The following is a 24,140-nucleotide window of genomic DNA, read 5'->3' as shown; positions in this document are numbered from 1 at the left end:
ATAGTTATACATATCGCATCTATAAATGTACATATTTACAGCAGTTCTTTTTTTTTTTTTTTTTTTTTTTTTTTGGTGGCAAAGAAATAGAAACCAAAAGAGTACTCCTCAATCATGGGATTGCTAAACTAATTATATCAAATGAATGGGATGGAAGAGCACTATATTGTAAAAAATGTTGAAACAGATAGCTTCAGGAAACCACTTGGTAAGAACACATATGGATTAAGATAGAGTGAAATGAGCAACTGGAACAATTTAAACTATGATATAAACACTGCAAAAACAACTCTGAAAGACTTAAGAACTTTGCTGTCTACTGCTTGACAGTAAAATGATGAACTAATGTTAGAATGAGACCCATATATCTGGATATGGATGGTGTGGAATGGGTGTTTTGTTTTATTATGTTTGTTTGTTTGTTTTCCTTTTTCAATGAGTGAGGGAGTATGAAAAAGAAATAACAGATACTAATTTTTTAAAAATAAAATTTAAATTTTTAAAAAGTGACAGTTTTAGAAAAACCTGGAGAGGACTATTTAAACTGATACAACACAAAGTGAGCAGAGCTGGAACAATTTATACAAAGTAATAGAAATATGAGAACAAAACAATGGAAAACACTGGAATTCTGATCAATGCAATAAATAAGAGGATTAAACAAGCATATTACAAAGACAACAGTATTAGGGTGCAAAATGAGATATATTTTTTGGACATGGCCAGTAAGGGAATTTGCTCTGCTTGATTATGTATAATTGTTATGAGGATCTGTTTTTAGTTTTTGTCTGTTGTTGTCGTCGTTTTTCTCTCCAATGATGGGGGCAGAGGAAGAAAAGGAGATTGTAAAGGAGAGAAAATAATTTTGTTAATTGAAAAGAATATGAATAAATTATATTAAAAATCAGCTCCTGGTTTTAGTTATTTTATACTTTTATTTATCACTTTTAACTGCATCACTTTTTTTATTTTAATTTTTTTTTAATGAGTCAATTTGGGGTTAAGTGACTTGCCCAGGGTCACACAGCTAGGAAGTGTTAAGTGTCTGAAGCCAGATTTTAACTCAGGTCCTCCTAACTTCAGGGCTGGTGTTCTATCCACTGTGCCACCTAGCTGCCCCCAATTTTATCATTTTTAAAAAATTTTTCTTTCTGAGGGGTTTGGTTAAGGGTTTCATTTCTAATTTTTGTAATACACCAAATGCATTTTGATAAAGGTTTTTAAATATATAAATTTTCTTCTACAGATTGTTTGGGTTGCATCTCGCCAAATCTCAATTTAATATATTTTGATATAAAACTTTCTGTATTATCCATGTATTATTTTCAACTTTCTTTTATGGAGTTTATAAAAGTGAGATTATGAGATGTCCACTTCTCAGTCCTTCATGTTTGTATGCTCACCTTCTCATGCACTTAATATATGAAAATACAAATTCATTCCACTGCCTCGTCATTTTTACCTAGTTCATTCTTTTCTCGATTTACTTTGCTTTTCTCTCTTAAAAGCAACAAAATAGAATAAAACACTAACCATGTCTTATGTTTGTCTTATTTAACTCCTGCTGTTAACACCTAAAGACATTAGGATTCTGAAAGGACTTTTGTCTTTTCCTTTTAAAAAATATTTCATCATTGTTTAATGATAAATAATTGCACAAATGTATTTATTTAGATTTCTAGTTTTCTTTTGATTCATATCACATTTCAAAGTTGTTTTTTCTTTTTCAGTTCTAGTGAGCTATTCTCTATTCTATTAAAAATCTATTTTCTCTGATAGAATTAATACTTAAATTTGTAGGGAAATCATTCTTGGCTATAAATCTTTTGTTTTTTGGAATATCACATTCATTTTTTTTTTTGAATATCACATTCCCAAATTATCTCTTCTTTATAACAGTTGCTGGCAAGTTTTGTAATGATCTTTGATTATAGTACCTTGACTTTTGAACTGTTTCTTTTTTGATACTTGCACACATACACATATGTAATTATATGTATATACACCTGTGTGTGTATACAGAGAGATATTTATCTCTCTCTCTCTCTCTCTCTCTATATATATATATATATATATATATATTTGACACATAAGAGCCAATATCAAAGATTAATTTCAAAGAACTCAACATGGATAAATTATGTTTTTATATGAGAATAAAAATGAAAATATGTATATATATATATATATATCTTTACCCAAACACATACATACAAACATATATGTATATATTATATTATATATGTATGTATATATGTATAATATATATATATTATATTCACACATACATCCATATATGTATAAAGGGATGAGGTTTGTGTGTGTTTAACCAAGCAGCTCTGATTTGGGGCTTTGATATTCTTGGGAATTTTCTGTTTGGAGTTTCTTTACAGAGAAAATTGATAGATTATATTTATTCTTACTTCTCTGATTCTAATTGATTGACACAATTTTCTTTTTTTGAAATATGGTGTCCCTGTTTTTTATTTGGATGTGGTTTTCAAAACATTTATTCCTAAATTATCTCTCTTTAATCTGCTTTCTAGGTCAGTTGTTTTTGATTCTGTGGCATTTTCTTCTGATAGTTATGTTTCTTCCCACCACCTCCATTGTAAGAAGGATCCCCAGGTCAACTATGTATTCATTCCACTCCAGGCTGATTGCTTTAATCTCTACAAGGTTTTCTAGCATGATCCTCTGCTGAATACCTTCAATTTTCCACCAACTTATAGCTTTCATTTATGCCTTATCTTCCCCTTAATGTAGCATAAAGTGTATACTACTCTAGGACAAGAACTATCTTTCTTCCTACTTATAATTGTAATTCTAATATATATATATATAGTGCCTGGAACATAATTATATGGTTGATAAATGATTATTGACCAGATAAGATAGCTTATTTTCTCTTTTTAAAAAATCACCTTACATTGGTTTAAAATTTTAAATATTTTATTTTTTAAACTTCTAAAATTATTTTAATATTAATTTTAATTATTAAATATTAAGTAAAATGAATATTTATATATACCATAAAATAGAGCAGTTCCAAATTCTCTTCCTTCCTCATACTCTTCCCTCATCCATTGGGAAGACAAGCAATTTAAGGTATATTATACATGTGAAGTCATGCAAAATACTTCTATATTAGTCATGCTCCTCCCCCAAAAATAATAAGGACAAGAAAATAAAGAAAATGAGACAAGTAGGTTTCAATCTATATTCAATGACCCTCAGTTCTCTTTCTGGGTATTTTTCATAAATGACTGAAGTTGTCTTGTATCATTTTCTAGGTCAGAGGTATAAAAGTTTTCATGGTCAATCATCCTTACATTATTACTGTTACTGTGTACAATGTTCTTCTGGTTGCACTCACCACAATTTACATCAGTTCATATAAGTCTTCCCAGATTTTTCCAAAATCATCCCCCTTGTTATTTCTTATAATACATTCACATACCACAATTTGTTCACTCATTCCCTAATTGATGAGCATTGTCTCAATTTCTAATTCTTTGCCACCCCAAAAACAGCTGCTATAAATATTTTTTAATAAAGGTCCTTTTCCCTTTCCTTTGTACTCTTTCAGATTGCAGACTTAGTAAGGTATTTCTGGGTCAAAGAGTATGTAAAGTTCTATAACCCTTGGCATAGTTCCAAATTGCCTCCAGAATGGTTGGATCAGTTTACAACTTCACAAACAATGTATTAGTGTCCAGTTTTTCCTACATGTCCTCCACTATTTGTTATTTGCTTTTTCTGTCATATCAACCAATCTGATTTAAGTGTGAACTGGTACCTTAGAGTTGCATTAATTTGCATTTTTCTAATCCATAGTGATTTAGAGCATTTTTTTCCATCTGACCACAAATAGCTTTGATTTCTTCATCTGAAAACTGCCTGTTCATTCATATCTTTTGATCACTCCTCAATTGAGGAATGATTTGTATTCTATAAATTTGAATCCATTCTCTATACATTTGAGAAATGAGGCTTTTTATCAGAAAAATCTGTTGTGAAAAATTACCAGTTTCTTGCTTTCCTTCTAATGTTTGCTGCATTTGTTTTGCTGGTGAAAAATATTTTTAATTTCATGTGATCAACATTATTATTATTTTTATGAATCTCATTCCCTCTTGTTTTGTCTTAAACACTTATCTATAGATCTGACAGGCAAATCTATACTTAATATGTCATCCTTCATGTCATCCTTTTGACATATCTCTTATGTGAGATATTTTCCCCATTCTTCTTTTCTCTTCCTCTTCCCACTCCTTCTTTCTTGTCCATTCATTTTCTTTTCAACATCATTCCAAAACAACTGATTCATTCCCACAGCATCTGTTTATGTAGAAAGGTCCTTCTAATTGCCCTAATAATGATAAAGTTCTTAGGTGTTCTATGTATCATTTTTCCATATAGGAATGTAAATAGTTTCATCTTATTGAGTCCATTATTTCTCTTTTGTGTTTACCTTTTTTTGGCTTTTTTTTTTTTGAGTCATGTTTGAATGTCAAATTTTCTATTCAGTTCTGATCTTTCCATCAAGAATGCTTGAAAGCCTTCCATTTCACCATATATTCATTTTTTCCCCTTGAAGAATTATACTAAGTTTTGCTAGAGTATTATTATTCTTGATTGTAATATTTGCTCCTTTTGTGTTCCAGAATATCACATGCCAAGCTGTCTATTGCTTTAATTTGGAATACTAAATCTTGTGTGATCCTGATTGTAGCTCAACAATTTTTGAATTGTTTCTTTCTGGATGCTTGAAATATTAGTATTTTCATTTTATATTTCTAGATGCTTACTTGAATAACATAGAGAAAGATAAGATCAATGAATTGGGCATGCAACTAAAAAAGTTAGAAAAAGAACAAATTAACTCCCCTCCCAATTAAATACCAAATTTGAAATTCCCGAAAATAAAAGAGATGAATAAAATTGAGAGAAAAACTATTGAAGTAATAAACAAAAAGTTGGTTTTATGAAAGAAAAAAAAACAATGAAATAGATAAACTTTAGTTAATTTGATTAGAAAAGGGAAAAAAGAAAATCAAATTGCTAGTGTTAAGGAGTTTTTTTTCACCAATTTAGCTTTTTAGCTCTCTTTACCTTTTGGCCAATTCTATTTTTAAGGTATAATAATACCTTTGTTATTTGTTATAATACTTTGTTATTTTTTGTGTTTATTTTACCAAGCTACCAATCACAGTTTTCTTGCATCACTCTCATTTCTTTTCCTAATTTTTCCTCTACTACTCTTATTTGGTAATAAGGTTGTGTTTTTTTTTTTTTTTAACTTTTTCAGGAAATCTTGTTAAGCTTGAATCCAATTCATATTTTTTCTTTGAGGATTTGCTTGTAACTATTTTGACATCATTGTCTTATTCTAAATTTCTGTCTTGAGCTTTCCTATCATCATAGCAACTTTTTATGTTCAGTTTTATTGTTCTTTGCTTATTTCCCCAACCTGTTTCTTGATTTTGAAACATTACACTACACGTGGACTCTATTCTTGGTAGGTGAGAGGTACTTTCAAAAGTTTCAAGGTTTTTTTGCACTTTTCTTTTCAGAATTAATTATGAAGCTTTAAAAGTTTTCAGTGCTTCCAAGATCGTGTGATGAGAAGACCTATGGCCAATGCTCTGGTCTGCATTCTGGTCTTTAGAGAGGATCCATCAAAGTCTGATCCTGATCTCTTAAAGCTGCAGATGATAGTGTACCTCAAGGGCTCCCTTTATCTGCCATTCTATCCCTAATCACGTGAGCTCAAACACCTGGGATTATAATTAATTTCCTTTATTTTTTTCTCCAATATCTAGCCAATCACCAAGTTCCACTTGAATCTTGTATAGCTCTCAGCTTCTTCAATCCTATAGGATAACAGTCTCCTAATTAATTTGCCCCTCTTTTCTATGTCAAACATTGTTGACAGTTTATCTCATTTGAGCCTCACGAAAAGGCCTGTGAAAGAAGTATAACAGGTATTGTTGTTGCCATATTAAAGTTGAAGAAACTAAAGATCAGAGAGGTAAGTGACCTGCTGTGGTCACACAGTAAAGTATTAGAGGTGCTTCTCACTTTCCTTCCCCCTTGCAAAAGAAAAAAAAGTTTTATTTTATGAAATACCACAACTTTTAACTTGGAGAATCTGGCTATAATGTAAAGGAAGTAACATGTGTTCACTTTTCCATTTTGTTGCAAAAGGGATAGAATGTCACACTTTTAAAAGAACACCAAAATAGATAAGTAAACAAGCAAACAAACAAATAAATAAAAGCGCACATAATATTTGACCCACAGATACTACAGATAAGGACATCTCCCAAGGAAGTAGATTATAAAAACAAAAGTTCTACATATACCAAAATAGCTTGAAAATATAGTTTATAAGCAAAATAGTTTGTAAGCATTTTCTTTTGGGTGGAAGCAAATGCGTATAACACTGATGTCCACTACTTTGGAAATAGCTAATCAAGTTGTAATATATGATATAAATGGAATATTATTACTATGTTTTAAGAAATGATAACTTTGAAGGGGAAAAGGATACAGGAGGAAATTTAAGCAATGTAAAAGCAAGATAAAACTGTAAAATTTATTTTTAATAAAAACTTATGAATATGACAAATACAGGGAAGCAAGAAGACTACTATAAATTGGTACAGAGTGAAACAAGCTGAAACAGAAAAGCAATATATACAACAACAACAAAAGGAACAATAAGAACAACAATATGAAGATAATGAAGGTGAATTCTGTGTAACTATGACTAAGCTTGGACCTAAGAAGAATGATAGTAATAGGCTCTTTGACAAGAATCAAAGTCTTTAACTGCAAAAGTGGAAGACTATGAATGTGCAATATTACACGAATTCAGAATTTTCACTCTGCTGATTGTTTTTTTTGGATTTCCCTTCCCATTGATCCCCTTTTATTCTTTTTTTATACAAAGGATGGATTTCTGGAAGAGAAAGGGGGGAAGAATACACTTAGAAATGTTAAGCGATGTAAAAATAAAAGATAGAAATAAAATTTATTTAAAAAAAACACTATTATTTCACATTTATATTTGTAAAATTATCCATTAGATAGCTATTGAAAAATTTCCTACTATTAAAAAACTGTATAACAAATTATACTAAGGAGTTATTATATATTTAAAAATTGTGAAATGTTATTCTATAAAAGACCAACATTAATACATTGAAGATAAACTCCTCAACAAATAGAAATGGCTGATGAAAAAGACTTGGAAAGCAGCAGTGTTAATTATGCTAATCATTGAAAGAACACAAGAGTATGTGGTAAATAAAAAAAAGTTGCAAAAGGATCTATTCTAACTTTAGGCTGAATAAAAAGAGGCATCAAATTTTAAATGGGATATAATTTCTCCACTTAGAAGTGGAGATTTTTATAAGATACTAAGTTCAAAAAAACTTCTGCAATACTGGGTAGAAAAAAGAAAAAACCGTAGGAAATGAAAATGGGTAAATCAAAAGATTCTATGAAATTGAGAGTTGGTCAAAAGTAAATAACAACTTACTTATTTTTGCAAAACTGGGTACAAAAGCAAAAGCAGAAGTAGTGAAACTCTGGATATAAAGAAATAACCCACATAATGTCCTTAGTTGATAATAGGAATACATATTTATTGGAGACAGTTATCTCTAGGAAAGCCAGATTACAAACAGGCAATTAGAAGAACTATGTTACAATGCAATTTCATAACTTCATAACATATTAGTAACGACTTTATAAAATACTTGGCAACTTTCTATAAGGTATGTCTCCAGCTTGAACATAAGGACACATTAAAGTGGTATAAGAAAGAAAGCCTCAAGAGAAAAAAAATTGGACTTTGAAGATGCAATCATTTAAAACTGGGTTGACTAACTGAGCACATTCTAGGGAATTGTGATGGGTAGCATACCTTTCAAGATCTCTACCTATTTCTATGCTATATAATTTTATAATCCCTCAATACCATTAAAAGAATCCCTTTAAAAATCATCTAGAAATAAACAAAGCAATTATTCTTGCATTTAAAAGTGTACATGGTGGGTCTTAACTGCCATCCAAATTATATTAATCACCATTACATTAAAATATTTCAGCACACAAAGTTAATCATCCCCTAAACCAGAACCTTAACATCAATGATTGCATTTCACAGAACTATTTTCACACAAAAAGTCAAAATCATGGTTAACCCATGTTCCACATGTATATAATTCTGAGATCAAAAGCTATTTATGCTAGAATTAAAATCAGAGGGAGGAAGTTCATAGTCTAATTCTGCTGTAGAACTATCTCTAACTCTATTCATGTATATTATAGATAATCTATCAGAACTGACAACCTGTTAGAACTTTTAAGGTTTAAGAGCCAAGAAAATAGATATAATAACATTTTAAAAGTGCTCTTAAGCATAGAGTGAAGCCTGAACTACCATTTTTCTCCCATCTCTTAAGAAAACAAAAATCTATTCTTATATGTTTCATTACTTTTTATTATAAAGACCACAGGAAATTCATAAATTCACTTCACCAAATAAAATCATGCAATTTAAAACATGAAGAAAACTTTAAGATTATATAATTCAACTTCCTAACATTCATATCCAGAAACTGAGGCTCAGGGAGGTAAATTGATTGATTCGAGATCACAGAGTTATTGAGTGGCAGAGAAGAGTTATCCAACAAAGCACCAAACTTTTTCTTGATTTAATGGACTCATAATCATCAGAATTGTTCAAGCAGAGGCTACATGTCCATCTAACAGGTATGTAATAGAAGAGAGTTTTAAATATATGATTTTTAAACTATCTCCAACCATGTAAGATTCTAGTAAACATTATCCTCTGATACAATCTTCTTTCAAGTTGGAAAGAGATAACTATCTATCTATACCTCCTGACTGATGTTTGAACATGTAGGTTCTCATAGAGAATTATAATAATGCCTTCACCAAAGCCTAAATGGCTTATTCAAAAGAATAATAAAGCTAAAGAATACAGAAATTAGGAATTAAATAGGTCTAATTTTCCTGAGCCTCTCTAAAAAGCAAACCTCCTGAAAAAATTTTAGTTTCATATTTTGTTAGTACTTTTGAAGTTTTGAATTTGCAAGTATTACAAGAAGAGGTTTTACTGCAAGAGTGAATTTAAACCACATGAAAAAATCATGCTAAAAAAAGTAACTCCCACACTTAGCAAACTTTCTTTTTAAATGCTTACAATTAAAAATAATAAATTTTAGAAAGGTAAATCACGATGGCTAAAAAAGAAATCAAACTTATTTATGCAAAGTACTTCAACAAAGAGCATAGTTTTCTAATCAGATATTATATATTTATACACATTCAAACTGGACTATAAGAAATTTAGAACTGGAATGGACTCATAGAACATTATCTAATCCTCCAACAACATTTTACATATAAAGACAGTTAGCCAGAAAGACAAGGTTGCCCAAGCTTATATGCAAACAGAAACCAGATTATAAATGATTTCTAAATAATCTCATAATAAAAATATAGCAATTTTCTGAATGTTTAAAAGTAAAACATGTAAAAACGAGCAATTATATATATATATATATATATATATATATATATATATACTGTTTTAAGTTTTTTAATATACTTTTATATTTTATTTCATTTGCAATTGAATCAACCTTTGCTTTAAAAAAAAAAAAAGGAAAAAAATTACAGGGGAAATTTTACACTAATCTCATAATACAAACAATTCTACTACTCAAAGAGAAGGGATTCTACTACTCAAAGAAAAGGGACTATGTATAAGTGTATAACTTATATCCTTTCATTAGTTTTCATGACAGTTTAAGTTGTTAACATGAAACAAAGAATTAAATAAAATCTAATAAGATCTGGATAATATCTCTTCTAACACTAATCAAAAAGAAAGTTTTAGAAATAAAAACAAATCATTCATACACAGAATTTTCTATATGCCACATTTCAAACCAATGGAAGAGACTAAGAAAAAAATCACCTATAAATCTTGACATTATGGAAACTGAAAGCAACTATAAAAACAAAGGGTTTTGTACTTGCATTGCTCCGAATTATCTTATTTAGAAACCAAAATCAATACTAGCAAGCATGTGATGATCAAAATAATCCCTAGGTCCTAGCACTAATATTGTTCATCAAGGAGTATGACATCGGAAACTTTAAGGTTAAAAATTAAATGAGGTTTCAAAGGCTAAGTGTCAGTTTTCCTGTAGAAGAAAATAAGCATACTATATTATACACACCGACTAAATCAGGCATAAAGAAACAAAGCCCTTCATGAAATAAGCAATAGGGAAAAGAAGGCAAATGCAAAACAGATTCCCCAGGATTCCACTGCAACCATGAATTATAAATGTTTTACATCTCCACCTAGGAGAGTCTCCTTACCATCCCAAGGCAGAAGAGGATGAAGAGCAGTAACCATGGTAAATCTGTACAGCTTCGATCCTCCAGAGGCTTCCACTCTCGCTTGGAGCTCTAAATTGAAAACACAAAATAAGAGAGAATAGAGATAAGTTAGTTAAAAACCATAATATATATAAACTCACAAAAACCAGATCACTTCCCTATTCTGCCTTTAGAAATCTAACAAACAAATCAATCATTAAAATAAACATTTATTAAGTCTCTATATGTGCCAAATCCTGTGCCAGGCACTGAAGATATAAATATGAAAGTTAGATGAGAGTATGGAGTTTAATTTTTATTGAGAGATAGCCCATATCCAGAGGTAAGTATATCTATGATATTTACAAAATAAACAATTTTAAAGAGAAAAAAATAGACAGTGGAAGGGATGTGAAAACTACAACTAGGGGATCAGAAAAGGCTTTTTGAAGGAGGTGACATTGGAGCTGAATCTTGAAAAAAGCTAAAGGTTTCAAGAGGGGAAGGGGAAGATCAATTAGGAGATTATTGCAATAATTGAGGCAAGAGCTCATAAGGGCCTGTACTAAGACACTTTAGTATGAAGAGAGATAGGTACACATGCAAGATATTTAGGAAGTAAAATCAACAATCCTGGAAAATGACTGGTTGGCTTTGGGAGTTGGGAGGTGTTCAAATGAAAAGTAAAGAGGGAAAGAGGACTCTTAAGCTCAGATCCTGAGGGAATGGAAGAATAGTGGTACCCTCAACAGAAGTAAGAGACTTAGAAAGGGAGGATTTAAGAAAAAAGATAATGAGTTCTGTTTTAGATATGTTGAGTTTGAAATGCCTCTAAGATATCCAGATAGAACTGTTCAACAGGCAGTGAGAGATATATCATTGTGTAGTGCAGAAAAGAGAGTGGATTAGACATGGAGAGCTGAGAGTTATCTGCATAGAATTAAAAAAAAAAAAAAAAAAAAAAAAAAAGAGGGTCCAGATACATATCTGAGTTACATTAACACTTTAAGGAAGGAATATGGATAATGACTCTGCAATATGACAGATGACTCCTTTCTCTTTACTAGGAATAAGAGGCCTCCAGATTAGACCTCTAAGGACCACCCAGTATTGAAACTTTTTCTAGTTTTTATTGGGGAATAAGTGGAAGCATAAAAGGCAGCCATCAGTGGATAAAGTGCTGGGCCCAGAGTCATGGGCCCCACTCTATTTGCTTTAATCCCCTGGAGAAGGAAATGGCAAACCACTCCAGAAAATCTAATGGACAGTATTGGCTGCTGTGGCCCATGGGGTCACAAAAAGTCAGACCATGACTAAACAAAGTGATAGGTAACTCACCTCAGTATCTCTAGCTAGACTAGATCCAGACTATATTTTCTGTCTTATCCATTTACCCACCAAGACACCAAAGCCACCCAGAGTTTACGACTAATTACTATCTCCCCTTCCCCCACTTCCCATTTCATGCTGTTAGAACAAAATTAATGATGATGAAAGCTAGCATTTATATAGTGCCCACTATGTGCTAGGCTAGTTGAGTATTTTACAGGTATTGTCTAATTAGATTCTCATAGCAACCCTGGGTGGTAGATGCTATTATTATTCTAATTTGTAAGAGTTGGAAAAAACTGAGGTAAACAGATTAAGGAACTTGCCCAAGAACCACATAGCTAATAAGTATTTGAGGCCAGATTTGAACCAGGTATTCTTGATTCTAGGCCCAGAGCCTTATCCATTATACCATCTAGCTACCTCAAGACCTTAATTTATAATAGCTATGAATTTCTTAGAACAAAACTTCCTCTGTCAGCCATCTCCCCTACTTAATATTGTGTCCCCTTAGAATATAAACTCCTTAAAGATAGGAACTATCTACCTTTTGTATTTATATCCCTAAAATCTAACACAGTGTCTTAAGCACTGCAGCCATCAAACACCTGGTGATTGATTGATTAAAGGATCAATTCAATAGGCAGGGAAAGAACCATGACAGAGCAATGTCACAAAAACTCAAGGGAGGAGAGAACATGTTTGTTCTATCTTCTTCCTCTTCCAATGCTAAATAAATCCTTAGCAATCTGGCTTCCAGTCTCAACTCTCATCACTCAACTGAAACTGCTTCACCAAAATCACCATAAATTTCTTTTAATTGATAATTTGAAGAAGTCTTTTCTCAATTTTCTTAGCATGCACTATTTAATAGTGTTAACCAAGATCTTCAAGATAATCTCTACTCTCTGGCTTTTTTGTCAGGCTCTTTCATGACTGTTTTCCTAGCTGTATGGTCATACATACATGATATGCACTTCATCCATGATATACACTGTGGCTATACCACCAAGCTCTATCTTAGTCCTATATTCTCTTACTTGGTGACCTTGATGAAGTGAAGTCTAGTTTTGGGGGCTCCCGGTGTGGGAAACAAAAATATGATGAGGTTTAGGTTTGGGGTTCCCTTTAGTAGGGAACCAAATGATAAATAAGGTCTAGATTCAGGGAACCAAAATGAGATTAGTTTCTGATGGTCAGGGAGTTAAATGACAAGGTCTAGTGGCAATTCGGGGTTCAGGGAACCAAATGGAGAGGTTTGGCTCCCCTGCAACTCCTTGGGATTCGGCACAAGGGTAGGGAGTTTTGGGGGACCCCCCTTCTGGCGGCGCAGGGATTCTCTGTAAAGGAATTTAAAAACCTGAAAACCTAGACTGATAAAAGAGGTTTATTATAGGAATTGGAAGTAAGGTTAGAAAACCTGACAGAAAGGCACAAAGTCTCCTTAGGGAAACTGGTGAGAATAAAGAGAGGGTAACACTGGAAGAGAATATTATTCCAGTGGGCAGAGGTTTCCTTGGCATAGCATGGCACAGCCTAGCATGGCACAGCCTAGCATGTTTAGAACCTCTGCAAAGAGAGGATTTAAATTGGCTCTTTTATAATAGAAGCTTTGGCTACAAGCTTAAGGGGGCTTGTGGGTGAAGTCCCAAATTGGCTCATCTACAAGCTGGATTTCAGCTTGAGCTGGAATTTGAGTAGAATTGAATGAGTTTCTTTAATTGAATAGGGTTGGAATTCTTTTAGCTCAGGACTGAACCAATCCCACCTAGATAACAGAATGAAATAGTTGTCTTGTTTCCCTCAGGTGCGGCCCCTCACTGAGGCAGAGTTGAAGGAGATTTTCTCCTTCAAGGAGTTTTAGAGTTTGGGGTCCCTTCTTCAACCTCACTAGCTCCCCTAACTTCATTCATTATTTCTATGCATGACTTGCACATCTCAGAGATCCAGGCTTAATCTCTCTTCTAAGTTCTAGTAATTAGTTAGACATCATTGACTTCCTATGAGACATTTCAAACTGGCAAGTTGACAAGCATCTTAACATATCTAAAAGTGAATTCATTTACCTCATGAAACCCACCCTTCTTCTGAAGTCATATATTATGGGCCCAGGCACCAGCACCCTTATGGTTACCCTGGTTTGTAACTTTAGCAACACCTTTGATTTCTCTCATTCCACATATACAATCAGTTGCTAATTCCTGGTATTTCTCGACCTTTCTCAAGTATATCCCTATCTTCTCCACTCACAGTCTCCCCTTTAGTTTTGGTTCTCATTATCTCTCCTAGATTACTACAATAACCTCTTGGTCTCCCTGACTTAGGTCCCTATTCTAATCCATTCTCACACAGATGCCAAGATTTCCCTAAAGTACAAGCCTAATTCTATTCAATGAACTCTAGTGACTTCCTGTTACCTCAAATAGAAATCCCTTTGTCTGATTTTTAAAATTATTTACAATATGGCCTTTTCCAACTTTTCTTATCTTACACATAATTCCCCCAGAGCATTTTTCAGTCAAGCTCTGTAGACCTACTTCCTCATCCTCAAGATGTTCCATTTACTGTCTCTGTGCCTTTGAACTAGTTGTCAACCTTGCTGGAATGTAGTGTTTCTCGTGGAATCCCTTTTTTAAAACTCGAATCAAGGACTACCTTTTGCAGAAGAAATTTCCTGATTTTTTTTCACCCCCTCCTGATTTAGACTCATCCCTTTACAAATACCTTCATCCAATTATACTGAAAGTATCTTATATATACATAGCTATTTGTATATTGTCTCCACAATTAAAATGCGAACTACTATAAAGTAGGACTGTATTTTTACCTTTCTTTGTATTACCAATGCAGCTTAGTATATGCCTAGAATATTGTAAGCATTTTAAAAATGCTTGTTGACTGAGAAGAACTTAAAGGAAAAAAAAAAACATCAGGTGAAGGTTTTTCAAGGGTGGAAAGATCTGAGAATATCTGAATACCAAAAGACCCACTAAATAGAAAAGGTTGAAAATTAGTGAGAAAAAAGGGCTTGGTCAAAGATGCAATCTACTGAATGATATGAGGAGATAGAATCAAGAGCACAGACAGCTAAAAGAACTGGTGTTGGCAAGGACAAGGTCTACCTCATGCTCCTATAGAAGATGGGGAATGATGTCAAAAAGACTGAAACATGGACTTAAGAGAGGAAAGTGAGCAACTGAACAATAGCTGAAAGTATGAGGTAATGGCAACTAATGAAAAGGATGGGGAAAGTAATCAATGACATAAGAATCTTGAGAAAAAGCTATGTGGTGTACAATAGAATCAATCAAGAGAGAGTAAAAGGATTGGCATGCAGCAGTGAATGCTACAGTCAGTGTAGTTTTGCAACTCCAACAATGTTCCGTAACACTTAAGCAGGAGTAAAGAAGAAAGACAGCTAGTGTTTGGAAAGTGATGATTGACAATAGGACAATGGGACACGGAATTTGAAGATTGAGTAGTGCAAAGTTGACTGGATAGGGTCAAGATTTTGAAGAGGAAAGCAAGGTCAGATAGCAGGACTGATAGCCTGAAAAAATAGGTGAGATGAAATAAAAAATGCTCATTAAGAACATTACTGTGTGAGATTAAAAAGTGTAAGGCTTGAGGACATTCCATGAAGAGCTTACAATCTAGCTACAAAGACATTTATTAAAGCAAGTAACAGTAAATTGCGAAACACAGTTAAATGATTTTTACTGGTATGGACAATAAGTGCTGTGAAGTTCTAGGAACTATAACTGCTGTTTCCTAGAAGCATAAAGAAAGGCCTCTGGGAAGAAGTAGAATTCAAGCTGGGTTTCGATGAATGGGCAGAATTTGAAACAGGAAACAGAAATAATTCTGACACAGCAGAGGGAAAACAGTGCGCTTGAATCATACATTTGGAGTTTAATTATTGTTTAATAAGTATGTTTAATCAGTATGACTTAGGAGGCAAATAACTTCACCATTTTAAGTTTCAGTTCCATTATCTATAACCCAGCTTCTTAAACTTCAGATTATAACCCCATATTGGATTATAACTGAATGAGGAGGGTTTGCAAAATTATAATTTATTATCAGTAAATGTTTGATTTGTATACCTATTTTATATACCTATATACCTAGGGTCACATAAAAATTTCTTGGGTGAAAAGGGATGGGAGTGGAAAAAGTTTATGAAGCCCTGATTTATACAATAAAAGAGTTAAACTAAATGAACTCAAGGTTCCTCTCAGCTCTAAATCTATGCTCTTTGATCAAAGACATGATCAGGATATTGAGTAGACAGTCTTCTCTGAAACAAAAATGTCAGGCTTATAAGTGATTAGTTCCATTTTTGTTAATGAAAAATAGAGGAGGGAATTAAATAACAAGTTTAAGAGTTTGGTGTGGAGGGATTTCCACTGTAAGTAATGGAGAGACATTAAAGATTTTTAAGCAAGAAAAGAAAGTGATAAATACCAGATGAAAAAAATTGAGACTAAGTCCCAGTTCCATTACTTATAGCTATGTGACTGGCAAAAATGAAACAATTAATATTTCAGTCACCTGTTAGAATATTACTGTGTCAAAAATTCTTCAAAAAAGACATATAAAGTGAGCAGATTTTAAAAAATCAGATGAAAAATAACAGGATGCAATTACTAAACTATGTAAAGGATTACTTCGGGCACTCAGAAGTAGAAGGGAGCAAGGTCTAGTTTGATGGCCAGAGCTAAAGTTATTGAAAGGGAGGTTCAATGGTCAGAGAGTTGAGATAGGGTTTATAGGTTTGTTGATCATGTGTTGCAAATGATGACAAATATTATTATGGAGGCTGTGGCCTGAGTAAGGAACTTTAAATGGCTACAAAATTCACACATAAAAACAACAGACAACATTGGTACTGATTTAGAAAGTAAACCTCTTTTAAGAAATGGAAATTTAGAAACATAAGATTACATGTAAAATCAATCTTATGTTGATTTACTGTTTTGAGAAATTGTACAATCTGAGAGCATTAAGTTGGGAGGTTGTATGATTTTCTAAAATAAAAATTGTCAGGAAAAAAAATTTTTAACTACAAACAAAGCATAGTGCTATGAATTAGTATTATAAAGGAGAACAAGATATCAAGGAGTTTATATTCTAGTCAGGAAAATTTTAAAAAGGACTACAAGGCAATGTAACAAATTAAAAGCACACAAAGATACCTAAAAAGGCACTTTTGAGATATTAGATAAAGGAGATCTCCTTTCTAGTTGGGGTTAAAGGTTGGGAAAAAGCAGTTTGGAAGGGATTCAGAGGCAAGTCTCTTAACCAAATTGGGGCTCTTTGTAAATCTGCAAAGTGCTCTAAATGCCCTAATTTCGCACTGATTTTTGATCTTTTCTTATTTACTAGATTCTTTCCTGCTGTATAAAGATATTTGTAGATCTTTCCAACCTTGAAAAAAAATGATTTTTCTCTATAAGTTAATGTCAATCAGTCAACAAGCACTTATTACACTCTAAGATTTTATAATTCTGTTGCTAAATATGTTTTAGGAAACTTTTCCCTAGAAACAGGTAGGTTCTCAGTACATAAAGGAGTGATATGTCAAGAAGACCCAAATTCAAATTTGGACTCTATATTTACTATCTCTGGACAAGTCATTTAATCATTTCACTATCTTTGCCAAGAAAATCCCAAGGACAGAATGACGGTCATGAAGAGTCAGATAGGACTGAATGACTAAATAACAACAACAAATCTGAGATTACTTCACAAAAATCCAATTATCCAATAATATAGAAGGAAAAGTACTAATAATAGCTCTTCCTTCCTTTAAAAGATCTCTAAGCTGATACCCAAGTTCTTCTAACTTTTCTAAAACCTTCTAAAACCAAAGTAATATGCAGAGTAGGGCAGGAGAACCAGTAACAGGTTGAATATTCTGATAGATGGGTAAGTTTCCATGGCAGCATAAAGGCAGCATAGTGGATTATATGGCCATTATGGGAATGGCTTGAAAAAAAAGATGCTGGCTCTTAGGCGCTGGCTCTAGCAGACGAGTCAGCTTCATTGGAAGGCAGTCCAATAGCTGCTCCAATAATTCACATATCTAAGACTGCCAGTACTATATTTAAGAGTCAAATTAATCATTAAAAAGTATTACAGCACAAAACAAATGCAAACCAAAATAACGCTGAAGTTTTCATCTCAGATCCTGTAAGTTGATAAAAGTAACAAAAGATGGTAAGTCAATAGGTAAAGGTCTGTAGAAAGATAGGTATAACAGTTCATTGCTGTTGGATTATACTTTCATACAACCATTTTGGAAACAGCTAGGTAGTTAAGTAGATAAAGTACTGAATCTGGTAGGGAGCCCCAAGTTCAAATTTGGATTCAAAAACACACCAGTTGTCTGATCCTGAACAAGTCATTTCAACAGCTAGCTGACTTAATTTCCTTATCTGTAAAATAAAGATAATAACTTTAACTACCTCCTAGAGTTATTATGAGGATCAAATGACATCATGTTTGTAAGCACTTTGAAAACTTTAAGGCATAATATAAAAACTACTATCAGATAACAATTTAGAATTTTGCATAAAGTAACTAAAATATCCAAACCCTTTGACCCAGAGATTCTGCAATAGGTATTCATCTGCAGGTATTTTGATCCTAGGAATTCACTGACAAAACAAAAAAAAACCCTACATACAGTACAAGTATTTATAGCAGCACATTTATGGTAGCAAAAAAATAGAAACAAAGCTAATTCCCCATTAGTTGTGTAATGGAAAAACCTAAAAGTTATAGCCTAGAAAAATAATCATTCAGAACACCCTGTTATAAAAGATCTGTCACCATCATAATCAATTTATATTGACTGAGTACCTTCTGCTTGCACATTATTGGCCTGTGCAACCATACCCAATCATACAACTCTAAACAGAAAGAAAAATATAATAATTACACTACAGTACTAGGACACTACTAATAATTACTTTACTAGTGAGACACTAACTTGTCCCATATTCATAAACCTTCTACAATTACATATAAAATTCTACATTTGAAAATTCATTTCAAGATAACAAAATACCCAAATCAATGTTCAAAGAAATATGGATAATTTTCTATTATAACATGCTCCCAAAGCTCTAATTGTGTTTTTCTAATAAAAATTTAAAGCTCCAGTATCCAGCCCAGAGCACATAATTTTTTTGTAATGAGATATATATGAATATATGTATGCATGTATGTATATAAATATAAACATTTATACATATCTCATTACAACAAAATTATCTATTAACAACTTAATCATGCAACCCTCCTTTTTTTTCTTGCTTTAGCCCATATATCATAATATTAAAAACCTGAGTTTCCTGCCACTATAGTTCTTTCTCCTTTGTTCTAATCAAATCAGTCAAGCATTTACTTATGGGACACTTACTGCAGATCCAGCACTGTGCTAGATGTTGTAGAAGAAATTTTTAAAAGGTCATAGCCAACAGAATTAGGTAATATATTTCACTGAATCCCAAAGAATGAGTGAATGGGAAAAGGTTAAGGGCAAGAGACAAAGGAGATACACAGGAGGAAAAAGAGTACATGGTCCCTAGAATTTGGAAGAAGCAGAGTCTAAAGGGCTGAAATGCAGGAGCCCAGATGGTCAAAACCATAGCAAAAGAACTAGAAGTAGTGGATATCAAAGTCAAGGTCAGGTAAGAGATTTGGGAAGAGGGAGTTTCAAAAAACATATCCAATGTCTTCAAGAGGGAACACTATACTGGTACTAATTTATAAGAACTTTGAGAAAAACCTTCTAACACCCTTTATGCTGTATTATATCCATAGCACTTAATGTGTTTTTCTCTGGACTGATATCAGGTCATTCTCAGCTAAAAAAAAACCATATACTCTTGGAAATAGGGAAAGAGGAAGGAATTGTGTGTGACTGGAAACCCAAGATAGAGAGAATATGGTATTGTTGAAAACTCAGTATAATGGCAATCCTGGTCTCACTGGTATAAGAATAAAAGTGGCACTTTGAGGCCTGATAAGGATAGAGAAGATGGGGTGACTCCCTATTCCACAAACCTTGTCATCATGGTACCAGTTACCTTGCTACAAGAGTTAACAACAGTAAAAGCCTCAAATGTATTCTTCCCTCAATGCTGACACTATAGTGTGATATAATCAGTAGCCAAATTCTGTACTCATATAAGTATACAGAAAGAGAAGGAGGCATGGGAGACCTGTTATGAGTCATGAACTTACTGAAATGAAGCAGGAAGCCCAATGGTTGAATGATTTTAATGGTTATTTAACAGGTTTAACATAAGGACAGTTGACTGTAATGTTGTTTTCCCCATCCAATTCAAATTCACAAAGAACTACCAAAATTAAGATGACTCCAACATTTTAAGCAGTTTCCATCTCCCCCCCCTTTTTTTTTCCTTGTAAATAAGCCCCCTTCTATTTCTTACTCAAGCACATGAACATTATTTCATTAGAGGGGAAAGAGCAATGCTGAATGTCAAATGTAGACCATCCTATTCAGAAATGTTTAAAATTAATAAAATAAACATCAATGCCCAGAAAACAAACTTTCCTATCTCTAACCCCATCCCAAATACACACGACCTTTGCCAGGCTTCTTTTAAAGATGTGTCTGTTCCATTTAAAGATGAGGTCTTAATACCTCTTGAGGATAAAGGAAATAGTCTTTCTTAATTCTCTAAGGTATTTAGTATAGTGCCCTACTTACCAATTTACTAGAATAAAATAAGATATCATTAACAAAATAAGGGCAACCTAACTTCATATTTCAGTAGCTTTTCCCACATTCAGAGGACTTCTGGGAGGATGGAGTACTATATGTCAACCTTTTGTCCCAGGAGACTGGGCAGGTTTAGTATACTCCAAGTGGGAATAGGCAGAGTATCTGAAGACAAACAGAGGCATTCAAGGGCCTCAGTGTCAGCTCTGAAAACCAAGGAGAAATCAGGAAAATAAATGAGACTCATATTCTGCCACTGCTACCTCAACTCAGTAACCACTCTTAGTCTTTAAGAAATACCAAGTTTTACTCATTTTCTTTCCTTTTTAAACCTGATTTTTCTTGTGCAACAAGAGAATAATATAAATATGTTTATACATATTGGATTTAACATATATTTTAACATGTATAACATATATTGGATTGCTTGCCATCTGGGGAAGGGGGTGAAGGAAGGAGGGTAAAATCTGAAATACAAGGCTATGCAAGGGTCAATGTTGAAAAATTATCCGTGCATATGTTTTGAAAATAAAAAGCTTAAAAAAGAAAAAAACTACTAAGTCATGTAAATGAAAGCCAGAGCAAGCTGGCATATGCACTGGTACCTGGGGAATAGCAATCAGATTAACATAGAATTAAATGTCTCTAATTTTTCTCTTTGAAACCACTTTAATGACCATTTCACAGACTCCTTTGTTTTTTCTTAGAAAACAGAACATATCTCAAACACTTTTCAACCAGTTTAGTATTTCAATTCACCACGTCCAGGAGTCACTCATAAATAGTCTTGTATGGTTACTTGTCCTCAAACTCTCACGAGAATTCAGGTATAGAGATGACAAAAGTTGATCTCTCAGGGATGAGAGGAGATATATTAGTTTATACTAATTTCTCTTAGACAGGAGTCTCCTTTGGTAAGACAAACAGGTATACACTCAAAATTGTCAAAGCTCCCTCCAAGGACATTCTGCTTCATGAAATTCTACAATATGCTTTTTATTTGTAGGGAGTACTATAGCAACAAAAGGATAAAAGAGCTGATGTGTATCATTTTTGCCACAGTTTTCAATACAGTGAGCAGTTTAATGAAGTTGGATAGCAATAAAACATGGAGGCTTTTTATCCTTCTGTTCATACCACCTGCAAATAAAACCCTGTAATAGGATTTTGAAAGACACTGCCTGTCCTTTGGGAAAGCTCTGTCAAGGATTTAGAGGGTATAACTACTTACAGTTACTATAAGTAATCTGCTTCATTTGCTAAGTCTGATGACAGCAATCTATATTTGAAAGGTAAAAATAAAAGCATGATTGTAACAGGCAGTTAAAGGTAATAAGATACACTGAATGGAAAAATACAGTCATCCGTGTCCAAATGACTTTCTTAGTTCATGAACTTAATGCTAAATTCCTAAAATTCATCTAGTTTACCACCAAACAAAATCAAAGAGAAATGTCACTCGTTAGCAGTTTTTATAAATTGTATACATATCAACACAAAAACCTTTCAGGGATAAACCTTAAGACATACTTTGACAGTAGTTGAACCTTTCTTCAGGATCATTGATAAAATCAGAAATCTAAGAGAGAAATGTCAGTATATAGCAGTAAAAAGAAATATATATAATGTAATCTATGCAATAGATCTTAAACGAATGTCCCATTAATAATAAAGTACAATGTTTCAACCCTTAAAGTTTTGCTGTAATCCTCAAACAGTATTTCTAATGATTTCAGAACTTCTAAAATCAGCTATTTTCATCCCTTTTGAATTTGAGCAAATCTTTCTATCACGATCCCTTTAAAAAAAAAAAAGGTAAAAAAAAAAATTGATGAAATCCTAACATAGTAGACATTATATTGTTATCTGTTGATTGAGACATATAGGCAAAAAAAAAATCCAATTAGGAAATCAGTAAAACTTTAAAACAAATTAATATTTTATTAATTACATAAGGGTGAGTGTTAACTGAGTCAACAATCAATAACCTCATTCCACTTAAAGTGACAAGATGCCTAGATACCTTTATCAAATGAGAACACCCCAATTGTTCACTAGGTGTGAACAAGCCTTGAATACCTCCCCTTTAATCAGTCAAAGGCACATCAACTAGGTGAGGCAGAAAGTCTGTTCATATTGGCAGAGAGATGATTACTCTCTGTGAGACATATAAAACCCAGTAGTTGGTTGGAAATGGAAGGATTCAAGCATCTAACAGCTTAGTCACAGAAGCCCCCAGCAAAGCTACTGAGAAGGAATGGCATGGGTGTGAGGAGAGAAATGACACATACCAGCTCTGTTATCCCAGATAATTCCTTTAATCTCTTAGTATCCCCTGGCAATTCTCTAAAAACTATCTTTGCAAAGTAAGCTGATCTTGTCAGTAGGGGGAGTTTCTACACCAAGGAATTTCTCTACAATAATGAATTCAAAAGTACAGATTGAAAACAAAAGTAAAAACAAAACCCCACATATGAGCAAGAAATATTGTTCATTCATCTATAAAGTATATATATTTATTAATAGAATTATACATTTCCTGATAAAATTACAATGATGTTTTGACCCACAATCTTCAATTACTATCTCTTCAATATTTGACAAGGATTTGCAAAAACATGGCAAAATAAAAAAATGACTATTAGGACCATTTGATAGGGCCAAATGTTTAGAACCATTTGTCCTAGAATACATCAATTTATCTTGAAATTTACAACTTATAAACCTATTTATCATGTTTTTCACCAATTCCTGCTCATTTTCAATTAAAAAAAAAAATGGGTTGTCCCAACTGAAAAAGTTTAGTTTTAAACTTAGAAAGCTTCAGATAAGCTTTTAATAACTTAAAACAGCATTAAGACTTCTGAAACACACTGTATAAAACACTTGACTTCTTTCTAATGCTGACCTCTAACTCTATCCTTCTTTACAACTATATATGTACAAGAGAAATTGTTGAATGAAGTACTAAGTCATAGACTTCTAGTCATGTCAAATAGGGGCAAATAACAAAATTTCATAAGAATTTAAAAAGATTTCCAGGGTGAAAGATAAAGACATATAGCAAACAATTTAAGACCATAGGATTTCAAGAGCAAAGATATGCAAAAAAATACTGCAAAAAGTCACAGAGGCCATTTATGACTGGAACAGGAAATAATCTGGCCATTTAGTATGAGCAAAGAAAGAATACCGAAGAGCCATATTACACTGATAGCCATGATATTAAATTATCAGAAAAATATAAAAAATAACAGAAAAAAGATCTCTAATACATCGAGTAAGACACAGACAAGATTCATACAACATGAAGAGTAGCAATATATATTAGTAGAGAGTATCCATACAACTAAGTTATATACCAGAATATCCAAGTATCTATTTTAAAATTTTTATTTTTTTTCAGTTAACAAGCATTTATTATCTATCCTTTTCAAGTATCCTCCTCAATAGGAAAAAAAATTTAAACAAATGTTCATGGTCAAGCAAAACTCATTCCCATCTTTGGTGATATTCAAAAATGGGTGTTTTTCAAAATCACTTGTCTTTACAATTTTATTGTGTGAATGGTACTCTTGGTTCTGTCCATTCCACTGTGCATTGATTTATACAAGTCTTCCCA

At 32.8% G+C, this 24,140-nt stretch overlaps 1 protein-coding gene across 2 annotated transcripts in view; it reads right to left on the bottom strand.

The window, feature by feature from the left end:
* SLC44A1 (solute carrier family 44 member 1) overlaps positions 1–24,140 on the bottom strand; it is a 184,995-nt gene that overhangs the window by 120,341 nt on the left and 40,514 nt on the right. For both annotated transcript variants that reach the window (XM_031945566.1, XM_031945567.1), the window contains exon 2: positions 10,432–10,521. In XM_031945566.1, coding sequence (XP_031801426.1) covers positions 10,432–10,521 — 90 coding nt within the window. The remainder of the gene's footprint in view (positions 1–10,431; positions 10,522–24,140) is intronic.

Source organism: Sarcophilus harrisii, chromosome 1 (genome assembly GCF_902635505.1).
Source record: "Sarcophilus harrisii chromosome 1, mSarHar1.11, whole genome shotgun sequence".
Taxonomy (NCBI): Eukaryota; Metazoa; Chordata; class Mammalia; order Dasyuromorphia; family Dasyuridae; genus Sarcophilus; species Sarcophilus harrisii.
This window is presented reverse-complemented; position numbering and strand designations above follow the sequence as displayed.